Below are 16,736 nucleotides of genomic sequence, written 5' to 3' on the forward strand. Positions count from 1 at the left end.
GAGGAAACAAACCCATTAAGGATATCCTCGGGCATTTTGTCTGAGCAGTCTGGGGGAATGGCTGAAGTGTTTAACTGCTACTTCTAGTCACCTCCTGCAATTCTTATTCTCAGGCCTGTTGGAATGAAGCTAGTCCATAGCTCAGTCTCATCCTTCAAAAGGAAAGACTGAATTTTGTCATAAATGGTATTGGCTTTTGTCATCCTTTGTTTGGGTTCTGTGGTCAGATTTTCATCAAGGCAGGCATTAAAGTGTGTGTTACATTGGAAGATTTCCTTCAAGTAGTCACTGTTTTGGAATATAGTCAGTTTTCCTGTTTCTTTATCCCTCATCAGTATAATACCTGAAGAAGTTTTCTGGATTTCCCCAGTTTTGGCAGAATCTCATTTTATATGTGATTTACATGAAGACAGGTTTGTGCTATCAAACTGTATTATCAAACTTTTATTTCCTTCGAAGACTTGCCGGCACAAACTAACTCCAAATATTTTTGTTAACACGTGACTCTTCTTCACTACTTCAATCTGTCTAGCTTGTTTTCAACAACACAAAGCATTAAAATCTGTCATTTAATGTATTAAGGAAATAGTCACAAGTCAGAGAACAGAATACTCTTAACTGCTTATTATTTTTATTTGAAAGTTAAACCTTTTAACCCTTTTCCATAGCCATGTTTACAGGTTGGAAATCACTAGTCATTATATATCTTTTGAATAATTAAAAAAATATTAAGGCATATAATCTGTGTTTACCATTCAGCTTCACAGGTGTTTTTTTAATTGCTCTATTTTGTGGCTGTCTCTCAGTGTATGAGCAGCTCTTGGGTAAGCCATGGCTCAAATGTTTGATACTGGCCTCATCCCCCTCAAGAAAAATTTAAAATACTGAGCTAGAGCATTTAGAACTACCTGTAAACACACTTAGGATTGTTTATAGGTGGAAATGCCTACCATTGTCTGGAAACCTGTCCAAGCTATTTCCTTTCAGAGCATTCAGTTTTTATCTTTGCAAAGTTCTTCCTCACACTTAGGTTAAATTGATTACAATGTAAAAACCCTTGCCTGGAAAGGAAGCCCAGCAGTGTTAATTTATAATGACATTAAGAGTAAGGCTATTTTGTTCAGCATGGCCCTAAAACTAGCACTTAAAATGGCATGGAAAATACTTAGCTTGAAGTACTAGATATCACTTTTAGAATTTTTGGAAGATTACAGAAGAAGCTGCATGTTTTCAAAAAAGCACCATTGATGATACCATCATTGAATTTATGTTAAAGTTTAAATTATTTAGAGAGAAATTGGAGAGAAATATTTGTGCTTGATTTGGATTTTTTCAGGTAATGCAGTTAGATAACTGACAGTTAATTCATTAGGTATGAGGAGCTAGTATTAAAGGAGCACCAATATTAATTTTTAGTCCATATCAGAAATTAAAAAGCACAGCAAGTCACCTTTTTTGGATCACATATAGCTTTCCTCTCATACTCACTTTTTCTCTTCCTCCAGATTAAAATTTTCTAGTGAGGGAAGGGGGGAAAAACCACACAAAGGGGGAAAATAACTCCTTTTATGTTCATGTATGTCTGTTTTCTAAACATGCTGTCAGAAGCAGCTCCAAACTCAAATCACTACCAAAGAAACATTTGGGCAAGAAAATGCTCCAGTCTTGGACAACTCATAAAATTGGAAGGATTGTTCTTCAGCCATCTATCTAGTTAGAGGAACCTGTCCAGATTTCCACTTAACTGCATTTGCCACTGTCCCAAATGTGGTTTAGGATATGAAACCTGTTTTCTCTCTTTTTTTATATGTTTGATGGCAGTTCATTTACTTTTCATAAGAACATGATTTCTGCTTTGTGCAGAGCTCCAAATCCAAAAAAGAAGTAGGCTTGTAATTTTTTCTTTCAAATTTTTATTTTCTTTCATACTATTATATCTAAATAAGAGCAAGATTTGCTTTTCTGTAGTTACTGGAAGAGCTCCTAATCAGCAACTTTGTCTCCATATATTGAGTCTTTTTAAATTTACTGCTTGAAGATTGTTTCATCTGCTTTTCACAAGCTCAAGCTCTGAGTTTTCTGCACTGCATTCACTTATCAGGTTACTCCCTACCTTGTTCTCAACAAATTTATAGGGCCAGACTTGTTGTATTTGGACATGTTTTGCTGTTGGCATCACTGAATTTGCTTTCATTCTTAGTAAGTGGGGTGTCTAAACTTTGTTTATGCTTTGTAGTCTGTTCACTTCTAGCTGCATTTTTGCCCTCTATTTCATTTTGGTGCCTATACAATGTGTTTGTTAATTATGGTGATAGAACCACTTTTCTGCCACCCATTGGAACATCTCTATTAAAGTTCTTGCTTCTCTCAGTCACAGCAATGCTGCCAGATTTTCAAGGCTGTCCCTCTTCTATCCTCTTGGTGGGAAGAGCCATCTCCTTTGTAACAGTAAATTGCTATATGCATTGGATACTCTTGTATCCAAGTTTGTGCCCCCTCATGGCTTGTTGTAAATTTCTCACCTGAATTTCAGTAATTTGCTTAATAATGAAATGGCTTCATAACAAAATAGCAGTAGTTTAAAAAAAGGCCACCTTCATGGTGGTGGTGGTCACGTTAAAGTCATATGCTCAATGACTGCAAAACTGGTGATGTTTATCTTAATTGTTCAATATGTAAATTATTTAAAGGAACCTTAACCGAAAGCAGTAGTACTGTGTACTTGGCAGTAAGTCACCCTTTATCTAAATACCTTTATTTTTCCTTTGAAAATACATAAGTTTGAGTACTACCTCAATTTTTAAAGGAAATCACCAAACCATAGAAGGGTTTGGGTGGGAAGCAACCTTAAAGGTCATCTTGTTCTAACCTCCTGGCACAGGCAGGAACACCTTCCACTAGAACAGCTTGCTCAGGTTTGCTTTCCAGCCTGGCCTTGAACATCTCCAGGGATGGAGCATCCACATGTTGTCTGGGCAACCTGTTCCAGTACCTCACCACCCTCACAGTAAAGAACTTTTTCCTAATATCTCATCTGAACTGCTTTCTTTCAGTTTGAATCCATTCCCCTTTGTCCTGTGAAATAATGCAAATGCAGGCTAAATTTGCTTGTAGCCATATTGAATTTGTCTTTGCAAAGTTATCCCAGTGTTATTTTGAAGGCAGTTTGGTGCTTTAGCTTAGACATCATTTCACCTTTGTTATTTCTGGGTTTGAGCCATTTGGATTTAACACACTTTCACTTAAAGCTCTCAGCTTTTATTTAATGCGAGTTAAGTACTTCTGAAAATAGATCTTGTGCCAACTTTGCAGACGTAAAACTAAATCCAGGTCATTCTCTGAGAAGGCACATCTTCAGTAGAGGAAAAGCAAAAAAATATCCAAGTAGTGTCCTTATTTTAGAGAGCACAAATTAAACTCCTCAAATAACTAATTTTTTAATGTTCGAAGTAATTTCTCCATTACTTTTTCCCTTTAAAATCTATTTTGTGTTTTTCCTTAAGCCTTTAGCAAACTGTTCTAAATTGATTTAGTTTGGAAATTGTTTTATAATACAGGTTCTGACACTTCCCATACAAAGGATCTGACACTTCCCATGCAAAGGTCAAGTCACTTCTGACACATGGTTATTTTAAGGGCAGGATCTCACAGCTTGCCATCTTTTCCACTGAGTCTTTTAGAACAATTTCTGTCTCTGCATCTGGAACATGAGCCTCTGTGGTAACAGTCTCACTGGCAAACACAACCTTGGGACAGAAAGAGCATCCATTGCAGTCTGCACTCCTTGTGGACAGGTTCACTATCCATATTCCATCAGGTTTTGGGTACTGGGGACTCCTTGGTTGACTCGGTGAAATGTCCTTGCTGCTGTTCTCTTTCCTGAGACCTCAACACATCCTAAATCCCTGGGACTCAGTCAGGAAGAATCTGTTAACTGTGTGCCTCAGTAAGTGTGTGTGAGTCCTGGCTCTTGTTAAAGTGGCCTTCCTTAGTTTTGACAGCAGACTAATTGAAAGGGAGTTTTAATTTTCTTTGAGAGCATGAGACAAACACTTTATGTTTCCTGAGGCTGCCATAAATCAAATGAACGCTCAAACCCAGAGAGTTGCAAAGTTTCATTTCTACAAAACAGTTCAGCCAATGTAGTTATGAAAAGAGTTTGTTGAGAAGACAAGCCTTCCTTTCCTAATTTTTTGTTTGGAATTAAGTTTGTATTTCTGTGCATGCTTGCTTTTAAAATATCATGGTGCTGCTTAAGTAATTATTTTTAGGAAATTGCTCTAAATCACAGTACCTCACTCTTTGCATTTCCTGGCTCTTTGATGCCCTACTGCAGCTGATGGATGTGCTGAGAAGGAGACAGATGCGTTAAGACAATTACTAATGTGAACAAAATTGACAAGTCAGATTCTTCTGGTTTGTCATCGATAGTGATACAGTACTAAGATAAAAATCTTATTATGTGTGAACAACTAGAGAAAAGCCCTTAGTATTGTATTGATAGTTGTGTAGTAGGGTAACTGCAGCAGACATTTTAAAAGTATGTTCAGCAAATTCAATTTTACCAAATTATGCTACAGTGTTAAAATTTGATTGATGAGTTCATGGGTTTCCCATGAAAAGTGCCTGGTAAGATGCCACTTTAGTGTCTGCTTTTTCTTAAAATAATGTTTTTTTAGGAAAGTACAGTATAACTGTATGTTTGTAGAATATATATGAATACTGCATGTAATATTATACATTATATAAAGTATAAATAATTTCTCATCAAATATCAGACTATTTCATTGGAATAGTATCTAGAAATTATGGTCTTAAGGAAGTTTACTATTAATAGAAGTTTTTATTTCCATAGCTTGTGAAAACAAATACTTAATATGATTTGAAGATATTTCTAGAGTTAAGAAAATTTCATTTTTAAAAGCTGTTAGCATATGAATGTATATTGTCTTGTGGTTTGGTTTTTTTTTTTTTTAACTGTAGTTTGCAAGATTTATTGCTCCCATGAAATATTTTGGGGTTTGTGGTATTTGTTTTTCATACCTCCCCACCTCTCCCACCCAAGACGTTAGCATTGTCACTTTTAGTGCTCTAGACTAGATGAATGAGTTGATCATGGCTATGGGATTATTTTTTTTCCCTTTCAATCTTTACTGTAATTGAATGTTCTTGCTTAAATACCCTCCCCAGTTAATGGAGTGAGGCTTTGATAATGACCAAGATAATCAATCACCTTATAGATCAGACTCTCAACAGAGATAAGTTAAGCTAATGTACTTATGCACCCTTTGTTTCAACATAACATGTGGAGCTTTTTCTTGTCACATTTTTATCTGATCCTTCCTGGATGTGTGGAGTCCTGTAGCTAACAGGTGAGGGACCACAACCTCATTCCAGGCCCTGGCTGTGTAAACTCTCTTGTTCACCTTTGATGGCCTAAGCTATGAGATTCCTTTCCACAGAGTGCAAAACCAAGTTCTATTGCTGTGTGGTTATTTTCATTTGTGGTCCAGAAGATTTTGTTAAGTTTTCATCTTTTTCACTTTACAAATGTATCCTAAGGCTTACTTCAGCACAGGTCTGAGAAGAAGAATTTCATGGTCACAGAGATATTTCCTGCTCTCTGGCAACCTTGCTGTGCTTGAGTTCTGGCATAGGATAGGAATAAGTTCTGACTTGGTAGGCTGAAGTGTATATATACTTCAGTGACCCCCCCTTCTCTCTAAACCTGCAGTTAAACAGTCTCATTTTTTGTCACTTGAGATCTGCAGTTGAATGACTCTTTTATTTTGGTGGGGTTTTCTTACCTTCCTTGAATAATAGTTTTTATGTGTAGTAATAACACTGCCTTAATGTCTGTCTTCAGAATGTTTGAGTTGTGTTGTCATGGTGGAATTATTTTTTTCTAGTATTTTCTTCCTCATGTTGAGCAATGTAGTGGAAGAAACTGTCCTATGGCATCTATTTCTAACTGATTCCAATCTTACTCTTATTGTGAAAGAAGGAACATGTTGCTTGAATGAAAGCAAATTCTCACTAATTGGCTATTCTGAAACATCATATTCATAGGATGTTTTCTGCTGAGCTTTCCTCCATTGTAGTGGTGTAACTGAGTGTGGCCATAGTGTGTCATCTCCCTTTTAATTGCAAGCCTCATTAATTGCTTTTGTTGTTTATCAGACAGCGTTATTGCAGCGGCAGAGTCGATACATTCGTTCAACAGTTCCTGAAAATGCAGAGAAAGAAGCTCAGAGCCTGTTTGTAACTGAGGTAATACTGAAGTTGCATGTTACTCTGTGTAATAACAATATTATACCTGATTTGTTTTTCTTCTCCTTCATTTACCATTTAAAACAGACAGAAAAATAAGCCCTGGAAAAAGAATTAAATATTTATTGCCACTTAATGGTCAATTATTTCGAGGCAAAATTTCCAGGAAAACCCAGTATTGAAACCCAGTATTTTTTCCATTGGTGGCTGGAAAAGAAGTTTTACAGGACAGATTTTAATTATTTTGTTTGCGTCATTGGCTTTTGCAGATGGTTCTCCTCCACTTCATTATGCTTTTGGCTTCTCCAGATGAATGTGGGTGATTCCAATGCATAATATTGGATCTACAATAAATCTGGAATGAATCATTGTGACTTGTTTTTTCTGATAAAGTCTCTCACACCAGCCATTCTTACTTTGTTTCTAATAATCTTGTACAGATTGCTGGAACAGAGGTATCCAGGACTGTAACACTTGTGGAGGCCAAAATTCATTGTGACGGTTCAACTTGTATGCTATATGTAGAAAAAACATCCTCAACCCTAAAGTCTCTCAGAACTGTTTGCTTAGGTTGGCATTCCTTTGGTTTTGTGAGATTGTTCTCCATTTTATTGTCGAAGCCTTTAAGGAATTAAAGGTTCAATTTTTTTTCCTTTTTTTTGGGTATTATCTACTGGTTTTTTACTGATATGCTTTAAGCTGATATTTTAACATCTAAAACAAGTAAATGTCTGTTGTAACTCCAATAAAACTGAAGGAGCTCCACATAGCTGAATCTACATCAAAGTGTTTTATCCACACTGATAAATACCCTTAATACCTAACCTAAACATTTCTGAGATAAATTTGAAGAGGATAGACAAGAGAAGAGAGGAATGTTAGAGGTAATTCATGGAGTTTAATGAGATTCTGCTGAAACAATTGCTTGGCAAGTATTAAACTTGTGTTTTGAAATACAAAGAAAATATTTACGATTTATTGGATGCTGTGTTTGGGTATATGTAGGTTTATTGTGTAACATAAAAGTTTTGATGGAATGGTTTCTGTCAACAGATTTTGTCAGTTTTATGTTACTTTGTTCAAAGCCAAGATAAATCAGTACTTTTATGTTGTTACAATATGGGTGGAGTAAAATGGTATTTCCTGTGATCTAGATCAGAACTTAATGACATAATTGCTTTTCAACCTCTGCAAGCATACAGTTTAAATTTAAGTTTAATTTAATTGCACTGGAAGTAGAAATTCAGGAAAATATGTTTTTTGCTTTCTATATTGCTATGTGCACAATTGAACATTCTATTTTAATAAGGTGGCTGGTTTTGTGCTGAGCTGTCTAAGGGCTCAGTCACATTTTCAGCTTCAGCTGAGTTTTCTAAAGACTTGGCCATGTTTACAGCTGCAGCAAAGTGCTGGTTTAACTTTCTGGACGGCTGAAGATGGTTAATCCAGATGCTGAATGCATTCATCATTTTCTGGTTTTATTAAATACATGTCTAGCATGGATGATAACATTCCATTGAAACATATAACTTGTTCCAAAAACCTATATTGCAAAAGAAAGGAAGTGTACAGAATTTTCAGAGATTGATATGTAACCATAATAGTTCATAAACAGACATATCTTAAGAGATTTTCTTGTGCTGATTCTATTGAATGCCTTTAATCCTCTTCCAGTTAATATTGATACTTGGTTTTCATTTAAACAGTGCATCAAAACCTACAATTCAGACTGGCATATTGTTAACTATAGATATGAAGATTACTCAGGAGAGTTTCGACAGCTTCCAAAGTAAGTATGTTATTTAGTTTGTTTTAGTAGTATGATAAATTGAAATTGTGAAGGAATTTTGCTTTTAATATAGACTTATTAGAGAAGTATATTAATATGTATAATATCTAAACTGAAATATGCTATATCCATGTTTAATGGTCAGTAGAGATGATAAAGACTTGATGGATGGAATTGATGAACTTGAATGTGTAATATCACGTTAAACCATTTGCTGGGAAGGTACTGTCATAACATTGCTTTATTAACAGGCAAGTCAAAACAGGTCATTGTATCACTGACAATGTGACTTTAAGTATAACTAAAACAGGCTAATGTTTAGATGAACCTAAAATGGTAATATCCTGTTTTCATTGCTTCAAAGGCAGCTTTTGGAACTCCCTTTAGGAGCCTGGGGAATAGAACCTAACTGAGTTGGTTGGAGCAGGTTTTCACAAGGATGAGTCAAAGCACAAACCTAGCCGACATCTGTTGCAAACTTTCTAGACCATCTGCTAGAGAAATGTTTTCCCACTTTTCAAGATTTTGTAGGAAGAGTATAGAGATTAGAACCTTAATTCAGAATGTCTGAGAGTAGCTAAATACTCTGAATACCCCAACTCTGGAAGATCTATGTCTTCCCTAACTGTTCTCCTGCATCTATCAGCTAAGAAATAGTTACCTTGCCCTTTGGAGAGTTCTGATCTACTCACAGGTTTTGTTCACTTGCCCTGAAGAGAAACCACAATTTAAAAAAAATGCATTGTCCTGCAAGGAGCCACTGGTTTCAGGTATGAGTTCTTACTGACAAGATATCAGGAGTGCATTGAATGAGAAGGCATCTGTTCTCTTCAGTCACTTGAGCACAGTAACAAGCAGAACAAAAAGGACATGGCTGCCAGATGTGCAAATGAGGAAAATTGCTTTCTAAGAAGTAGAATTAATGAAAAATACATGCTTTTACTTAGTTATTCTTGTGCTTTTCCCTCTTCAGTCGGAAAAGAACATCTTAATTCTTGCATCAATAAAATATGTAACTAATCACAAAGTTCCCAGTACTTCAGAAGCTTTTTCTTTTGTAGTAAAGGGACAAAGCCAGACAAGCTTCCTGTTCATTTATATGAAGTGGATGAAGAAGCAGATAAAGATGAGGTGAGATAACAGCAATTCCTTACTTTTTTCTTGTTTTCATTAAAGAATGTTGGGTGTGTAGAGGTTTTGAGTTTGGTTAAGTGTTGATGTCAGTACATGAAAACAGAGATTAGCTTGAACCACCTTATTGGGAAACAAATCAGTTATTTTTCTTGTCTCCTTTCAAATGACCTTGTTCTCTAGAGATCTGTCAGGTGAACGAGAAAAAGTTTTGCCAGACAATAAAATTGAAGTTTTAGTACTTGGTGACATATAATCCTTCAGCTCTCATAAAAGCTGTTTTATACTGTGTCTATGTAGGCAGGTTTCCAGAGAGAAGTGTTTCCTGCAGTTTAGTCATGGAATTGAGTAAAATCATAGGTGAATCTGTTCCAGCACAACAACAGCACACACACTTCAGCATGCATGACAGTATAGCATAGAGTGTGAGCTAAAATCAATTCATCACAAATTTGAGTATAGTATAAGACTTGAGGAGCTGTCATGGAAACAAAAGTTTTAAAAATTGAGTAAAACTCCTAGATGTTCTCTTGTGTCATTGACTTAGGGAAAGGAGAGATGTATAGCGTCAAGCAAGTTTCAAGTATATTTCAAATGCCAAAGACTTTTTTCAGCAACTGCCTCTGTTATTTTTGTGATTTATTTCTTTTTTACCACACCCTGTTCCAAAACATGTTTTTAAATGCCTCTGTTACCTTTTCTTACAGTTACTTGAACTCTTATATCTCAAACAAGAATTAAAGTAAAATAATTTTTCTTTTTTGTGGTTTTTACCTCTTGGCAATTACTTTGCTTCTAAATTCCTGGTACTCAGAACTGCTGCATATGAAATGAAAAGATTAAATGTGAGGAGTTGTTTGGGGAATTCATCTGAGTAGATAGATTCCCAAGCAGAGAGTCCCAGGCTGACGTTTATCCAGCACTGCTATTAATCTGCACTGTGATATTTGGACAAATAACTTTATGCATCTATATCCAAAACCTCCTATTTGTGGGGTGGGAATAATTATGATTACTATTATACTGACATCTAAGAGACTTGGCATTATTTACTCTGATAATATTTCTGACAACAGAAGTGTATTAGAAAACAGTGAGTTAAACACTAAAAAATTAAATGGATGTATAATTGACTATAATTCTACCAGGAAATACATTATAGGTAGAGTTAGCTAAACACTGAAAAAAATATAATTTGGTTATTAGCAGATAGTATGTGTTTTATTAAGTAAGTAGGTAGAGAGGACTGACTGTGTCCTGTAAGAACAGGCAGGAGCAGGGTGTCTCTTTCAGAAGTACAATCACTGGTGGAGAGGTCTGCTGCTCTTTGAGGAACTTAGCAAATAAACACAAGCAAAGGACATGCTAGGAGGAAAAGGGAAGTTAGTGGGACAATGGAGTGGGGGGACCATAAATTCTTTAATCAAGGGGAGACTTAATGCCAGAGGTGTTTCTTTCAGATATGAATATCTTTCTATGCCAAAAAGCACAGATGCAAACCTTAGATTGAAAGTTGTTTGGTGTTTTTGTTTCGCTTTTGTTCATGTTTGAAGAAAGCTGATTTATTAAGAGAATCATAGAAAACAAAAAGCTAAAAGTGATTTTAAAAGGGAGAAGAATCAGATACATATTAGTTTAATCACACATCATTAAAAAGGAGAAAATTACCTATCCAAAATTAATTCAGACTATCAGGCCATCAGGTTGATGTTTGCAAATGGAATTTTTCAATCCAGTATGGGATCAAGATACGGGATTGTTTTTGTTGAAACAGTTGCTGTTGAAGTAAACTTTGGAGCCAAGTTTGTGGGAAAGATCACTTTAAAAAGTGCAGCACAGTGTGCAGCACTAATGATAAAAGTGAGGAAATTACCTTACCAGCTGGAAACAGGAAGTATGTTTTCAGTGTGAGAGTGGTGTGTTAACAACTGGATCCTGGGTTCCTTTGTATTAACAGATGGTCAGCTGGAAAGATTCAGTAGCTTTTTGGCTCTCTAGGCAGGAATTCTGCCTGACAGAAGAAATGGTGTAACTAGAGAGGCCCAAATGACTCAGTTCTATTGCTAGAAAACAGCATGCAGCTCAACAGAGTTGGGAAATGTGCACCTCAGAGACTGGGAACTGGAGTCTTAATAGAGCTAAATCTTAATTTTTGTTAACTCAGGTAATGAGTGAATTTTATTCATGTGAGGTGATCCTATGCATGATTTATGCAATTACAAAAAAGCATTGGCTGTTTTGTGCCAAGTTTTGGCAATAACTCATCATCTACTCATGGCCTTACTCTTGTAAAGGTGAATTAAACCCACCTTTTCCTTGGGGATAACTCATGCCAGGGGAGGTGAAGAGTCATATAGAGTCATATTTGGAAACCCAGTGTTTTAAGTTGTGTCTGTATCTTTATTCTTGTACCAGAAAAATAATTATCTAGGTAATAGAACAGCAGTGGAGGCTAATGACTTGAAAATAAGGAAAAAAGATAAGTGTCCTGCATGGACAGTGAGACTCTTTGAGGCGCATGAAAAGTTACTGAGTATTTCTGGTCTATGTCTTTGGGCCCTTATATCAGATGCTCTGATAGTTGATGACTGTGTCATCCTTACTGGGCCTAACTTCAACAATACCAGGCTGACTGTAAATTTTAAAAGGTCAGATTGGTGCATCTTTTGCCTTCTGTTCACAGTTTTTTGAAGTTCACATGTGCCTATGCTTACGAGCATGCAAGCTAGACAGACTAAATAATCTGTAAATAAATTACCTAGTAACATTTTACACAATGTTCCTTGATTCAGTTCCAGAAACAAATTCATGTTATTCCAAGATTTGGTTTAATGTTCAGCTGTTGAATTAGTGACTCTCTCCCCCTTATATAATCAGGTTTTGTTGCAGGTTTTCTTTAACAGCTGAGAAAAGGAATTAGAAAAAGTACTTGAGGTACTCAAGGATGTTTTGTGATTTTGTTTTCAGCTGGATGCTCAGCTAATTCTGAATGTTTCAGTAAAAAAAATTACCAGGAGTATTTCTCCTTTATATGGATGAAAATCCTCCTACATGTCTAATTCATTAGTAGTTTTGTTTCAAAATGGGCTGTATCAACTGGAAACCATGGTAACGTCAGCTTCGTAGTACTCTAAAAGATGACTTGGAGCTGGTGATTTAATATTTATTCTGTGGCAGTTATAAATCTGTCTTTTTGAGCTGTTTGGATTGCAGAGGGCTGCTTTTTGGTCGCTGTTAGCATCCTAAGGTTTTTGATGCAGTCGCTCAGTTCCCTCCCCTGGCAGATGGATGTGGGGTACAGGCAGTGGGTGTGATGTGTGATGCTTCATTGGATCTGCTGTTTGTGAGCTCGCCATCACTGCCAAGTTCAGTCTTGTTCTCTCTGCAAAGCTTTGATTCTGATCTCTGAAAGGGCAGACCCAATTCAAGAATTAATTCTCAGAATTCTTAAGAAAGTAATGTCTTTGATGAACTGTATGTAAAGCAAAATGGTTTGAGAAATCTTGATTGAAGTTTTGGATAAGCATGTGTTTGCATTGTTCTTTTTGGCAATAGAAATTGGTGAAAATTCTTACACTCTGTTGAAAAGGTTACAAGGTAAATGTAAGCAAATGTTTAAGTTTTGACTGTTTGCTCATTTCCCTGTTTCATTGGGATTTGTCTTGACTAACGTGTAGCTATCTATGGGCTGGATCATCCTGTTGGCTGTAGATAAAGCCTGTAGAAGTGGCCAGATTACATAGTGAAAGTTAGATCAGGTCAATCTCATGTCAGGTCTTTAAATAAAATAATGGAAAAGCTATAGAATTTCAGCAGGGACTCATGGTACATTATTATCATTATGTTATGACTGTAGTTATTCCAACTTCTAAAATTACTTCTGAAATTATTGCTAAGTACTACATGGACTGTGATGCAAACACTTACCTTTTCTTTTTTCTTCTTTTTTTCCTTCTTCCTGTATTCCTTTCTTCATCTCCAGGATGCAGCATCTCTTGGGTCTCAGAAGGGTGGAATAACAAAACAAGGATGGCTGTACAAAGGCAACATGAACAGTGCAATCAGTGTGACAATGAGAGTAAGTTTAAGAATATCTTACATATAACAAAAACCTGAGCACTGATGTTCAATATCCGTGTGCCTTGGAGAGGTCAAGCTGTGGTATGTGGTTTAGTTCTAAAAAAAATCGTATGAAAAGAAAGAGGGAAGCTTGTATGTACTTCATATATCTGAAACCTTACTTTTATTTTATGTAAATCAGAAAAAAAAGCCATGAAAAATCTAGTATGTGGGAGGAGTTAAATTTTCCTAACTGTACCCTTGTGTGATTTCAGTGGAAAAGGGACTGTGCAATACTGATGGGGATTTATTTGTTTGTATTTTATATAAAACTATAATTTTTAATGTGCCTTCTATGTATATTATAGTCAGTTTTAAATACCTTTCAATAGGTCAAAAATACTGTCAAATGATATAGTACAGTCCTGCTGCAGATATCATAAGTTAATTTTTTTTAATTAATGGTTTCTGTTTTCTTTTCTACAGATACTGATTGTTATCTATAAGTAAAAGCTTTTTTTCTATTACCTACTATGTAAATAACACTTATGAATATATTATGTGAAGCTAATTAATCCTAGTGTTGTCACTGCTCTTCTCCCCTTCTTTCTTTTCACTAGTCATTTAAAAGAAGATTTTTCCACTTAATCCAGCTCGGTGATGGATCCTATAATCTCAATTTCTACAAAGATGAAAAAATATCAAAAGAACCTAAAGGATCAATATTTCTAGATTCATGCATGGGTGTGGTTCAGGTAATTATGATTATTCTGCCTGTTTGCCAATTAATTCTGTATTTATTAGCAAGGGAAATTTTATTTAAAATATAGATTAGTGTTGTTGAATGTAGATAAGTACCTATTATGCAGAGAAACAAGTAGACAGGCTGCATCTTGCCAAAGCAGTGAGCAAGATTTCAAAGGGCAGGAGACTGAAGTTTTGAAATCTTTCTGAAAAGAACATAAATTACTGGTTGATGTCAAGTATTTAGCAAACCAAATTCTAAGGCAAATGCACAAAGTACCCCAAACTTGGCAAAGTAATGAGAGCATAAAATTGAAGTTAATTTCAGTTAGATTTTGTGCTTGCATGAGCTGTAAAATGTTTTTCATAGCTTCTTGTGTGGGATTTTTGTTGCGGGAGTTGTATTGAATTCAAACACCCTTCCAGATGCTTTCGTTTGACCTTTCTAATGTTACTTTTTTGTGCTTTTCTTTATTTTGAAAAGTTAAGGGCTTTGGTAAAATGTTTGTCAGTAGCAAGTGCCAAAGAAAAGATTGGTTTTTTGGGTTTTTTTTTGTGATTCTGCTGTGTATTTATAGTACAGCATGTGACTGTTCTGTTAGGCACAGCATACCTGGAAAAACCCCATGGGTCTTAGGGTTTTTTTTTTAACTTGTACAAGAAATAAAGAAATAGGCAAATTTTAATAAAAATATGTTGCTTAAAAAATATTTTTGTAACAAAGTTGTTTGGAGACTTACAGAAAGAGATAAAACAGCTTTACAGAGGATTTTTTCCACCCAAATATTGTAATATTGTTTTCTGGATACACATTTAATAGGTTGCTTCTATGAAAATCTTATAACTGTAATAAATTTTATCATATTGCAAGTTATACATATAATTTTACAGGAATTATTTTGCCTTGGAGATACAATTCTGGCCAGCTCCACTGAAATGAATTTAATTTGTGTTTTTAAAACACAAACCAACACAAGCCGACAAACACAAAAGTGGTTCCTAAACATGGCTGTACTCTCATCAATAAATGCAAATGCTGATGGAGGGTGCAGAGAGGACGGAGCCAGGCTCTGGTCAGTGATGCCCAGTGACAGGGCTGGAGGCCACAGGCACATCCTGAACCACTGGAGGATCCCTCTGAATACCAGGGAGCACTTTTTCCCTGTGAGGGTGGCCGAACACTGGCACGGGTTGCCCAGGGAGGTTGTGGAGTCTCCATCCTTGGAGAGCTTCAGAAGCTCCCTGGCCACGATCCTGTGCTGGATGGCTCTAATTGGCTGTGCTTGAGGAGGGAGTGTTGGATGAAATGACGACCAGAGGCCCCTTCTAACCTCTAACTGTTCTCTCATTCTGGGATTCAAAACCTGAAAATCTCTTTTCCTCACACATGCTTTCGTACTGTTCCATACTTTCTGTTCCTGCAGTTCAATCCAATTAACCTCAAGTTTCCTCAGCCTCTGCCAGAAGCTTGCTTTTTAAAACAAACAGTGTATTACTGTTTCTTTTGTTCTTCTGCAAGTAGGGCTGATACAGTCATCTCTAAGTAAAACTGTACTTTGGATGCTTTAAAATTTATAGTTGGCTAAGTCTCTAGTGCTGTACTGCATTGTACAGTGTTCATCTTGGTACCATGCATGTAAAACTGCATGTAAAAATTTAAGACTAGTTATGAATTAGCATCATGTGCAAAATCAAAGTTAATGCTCACTTCCAAGAAGCCAAGTAGTTATTCAGTGGCTAGAATAAAGGGGAAATAACTCTTTTCTTCCTTTGAATTTCTGGTGAGGAGCAACTAAATGCTGATTTAAACTATCAAATATTATTTATACCATCCCTCTTCCAGACGTGTAGTTTTATTGTCTTACATCCTGTATCCTTTCTGGCTGACCTTATTGTTTTACTGTTCCTTACTGTTGGTGTTGAATTAGCATTTAAAAACTCATATGAGAAAAAAGTGGTATCTACACAGTAGAAATTGCACTTCCATTTAACAGAAGAGGAAAAAAAGGAAAAAATGTATAAGGACTGCAGCCATCTTACTTTGAAGTAGTCTGACATGGAATTCATAGAAATGTTTTCTCTTAGGTAGTTATGCTTACAAGAGTTTGTTCTTGGGATGAGACCACTTGTTTCAGAGTCAGTCTTTTCAGTGAGGGGAGATTAGTTCCTACTGCATTGCTATAACACTCCCCTGGTCTGAGTTCATTCAATGCATTTGCTTACTTATTTTTTTAAAGACAGTAAATGTCTGAGAGAAAAATACTGACTTCACTTACAGACATGAAGTTAGACCAGAATATGCTGCTTCATCAGAACTTGTATCAAGAGGAATGCTAAATTTATGCAATAAGGGGGGGGTTTATTTGGTTGGGGTATTTGGTTTGGGTGGATTTCTTTTTTCCCCCAAACTTAAATAAAGAGAGTGGAATTCCTGGAATTCTGTTTTGTGATTTCAGATTTGGTTTTGTTTTGTTGGGGTTTTTGTTTTAATGCTAAATTATATGGAGACTTTTCTGCTCAGAGATGAGGAACACATAATATATGCAGTGTATCTATTCACACATTCAGCCACATGTGTAGGTATAGTTGCTCTAATTCAGTGTTTTGTGAAATCTGAGATCTGTGACATCTACTGCCTGTGTTAAGGTATTATACTGTGAAACACAGAGGTTACTTTTCTCAGGATTTTCCATTTATTTCAGCAGTGACTCCAGCTGGTAAGATTGCCTTAGGTCTGTCTGAA

General features: G+C 36.0%; 1 protein-coding gene across 6 annotated transcripts in view; it reads left to right on the plus strand.

Moving 5' to 3' along the window:
- The window catches only part of DOCK9 (dedicator of cytokinesis 9), a 112,393-nt gene that overhangs the window by 38,693 nt on the left and 56,964 nt on the right, over positions 1-16,736 (plus strand). For all 6 annotated transcript variants that reach the window (XM_084223403.1, XM_084223399.1, XM_084223401.1 and 3 more), the window contains exons 3-7: positions 6,181-6,270; positions 7,977-8,059; positions 9,121-9,190; positions 13,173-13,268; positions 13,870-14,004. In XM_084223403.1, coding sequence (XP_084079529.1) covers positions 6,181-6,270; positions 7,977-8,059; positions 9,121-9,190; positions 13,173-13,268; positions 13,870-14,004 — 474 coding nt within the window. The remainder of the gene's footprint in view (positions 1-6,180; positions 6,271-7,976; positions 8,060-9,120; positions 9,191-13,172; positions 13,269-13,869; positions 14,005-16,736) is intronic.

The sequence above is a fragment of the Fringilla coelebs genome (assembly GCF_963513975.1).
Source record: "Fringilla coelebs genome assembly, chromosome: 2".
NCBI classification, from domain to species: domain Eukaryota; kingdom Metazoa; phylum Chordata; class Aves; order Passeriformes; family Fringillidae; genus Fringilla; species Fringilla coelebs.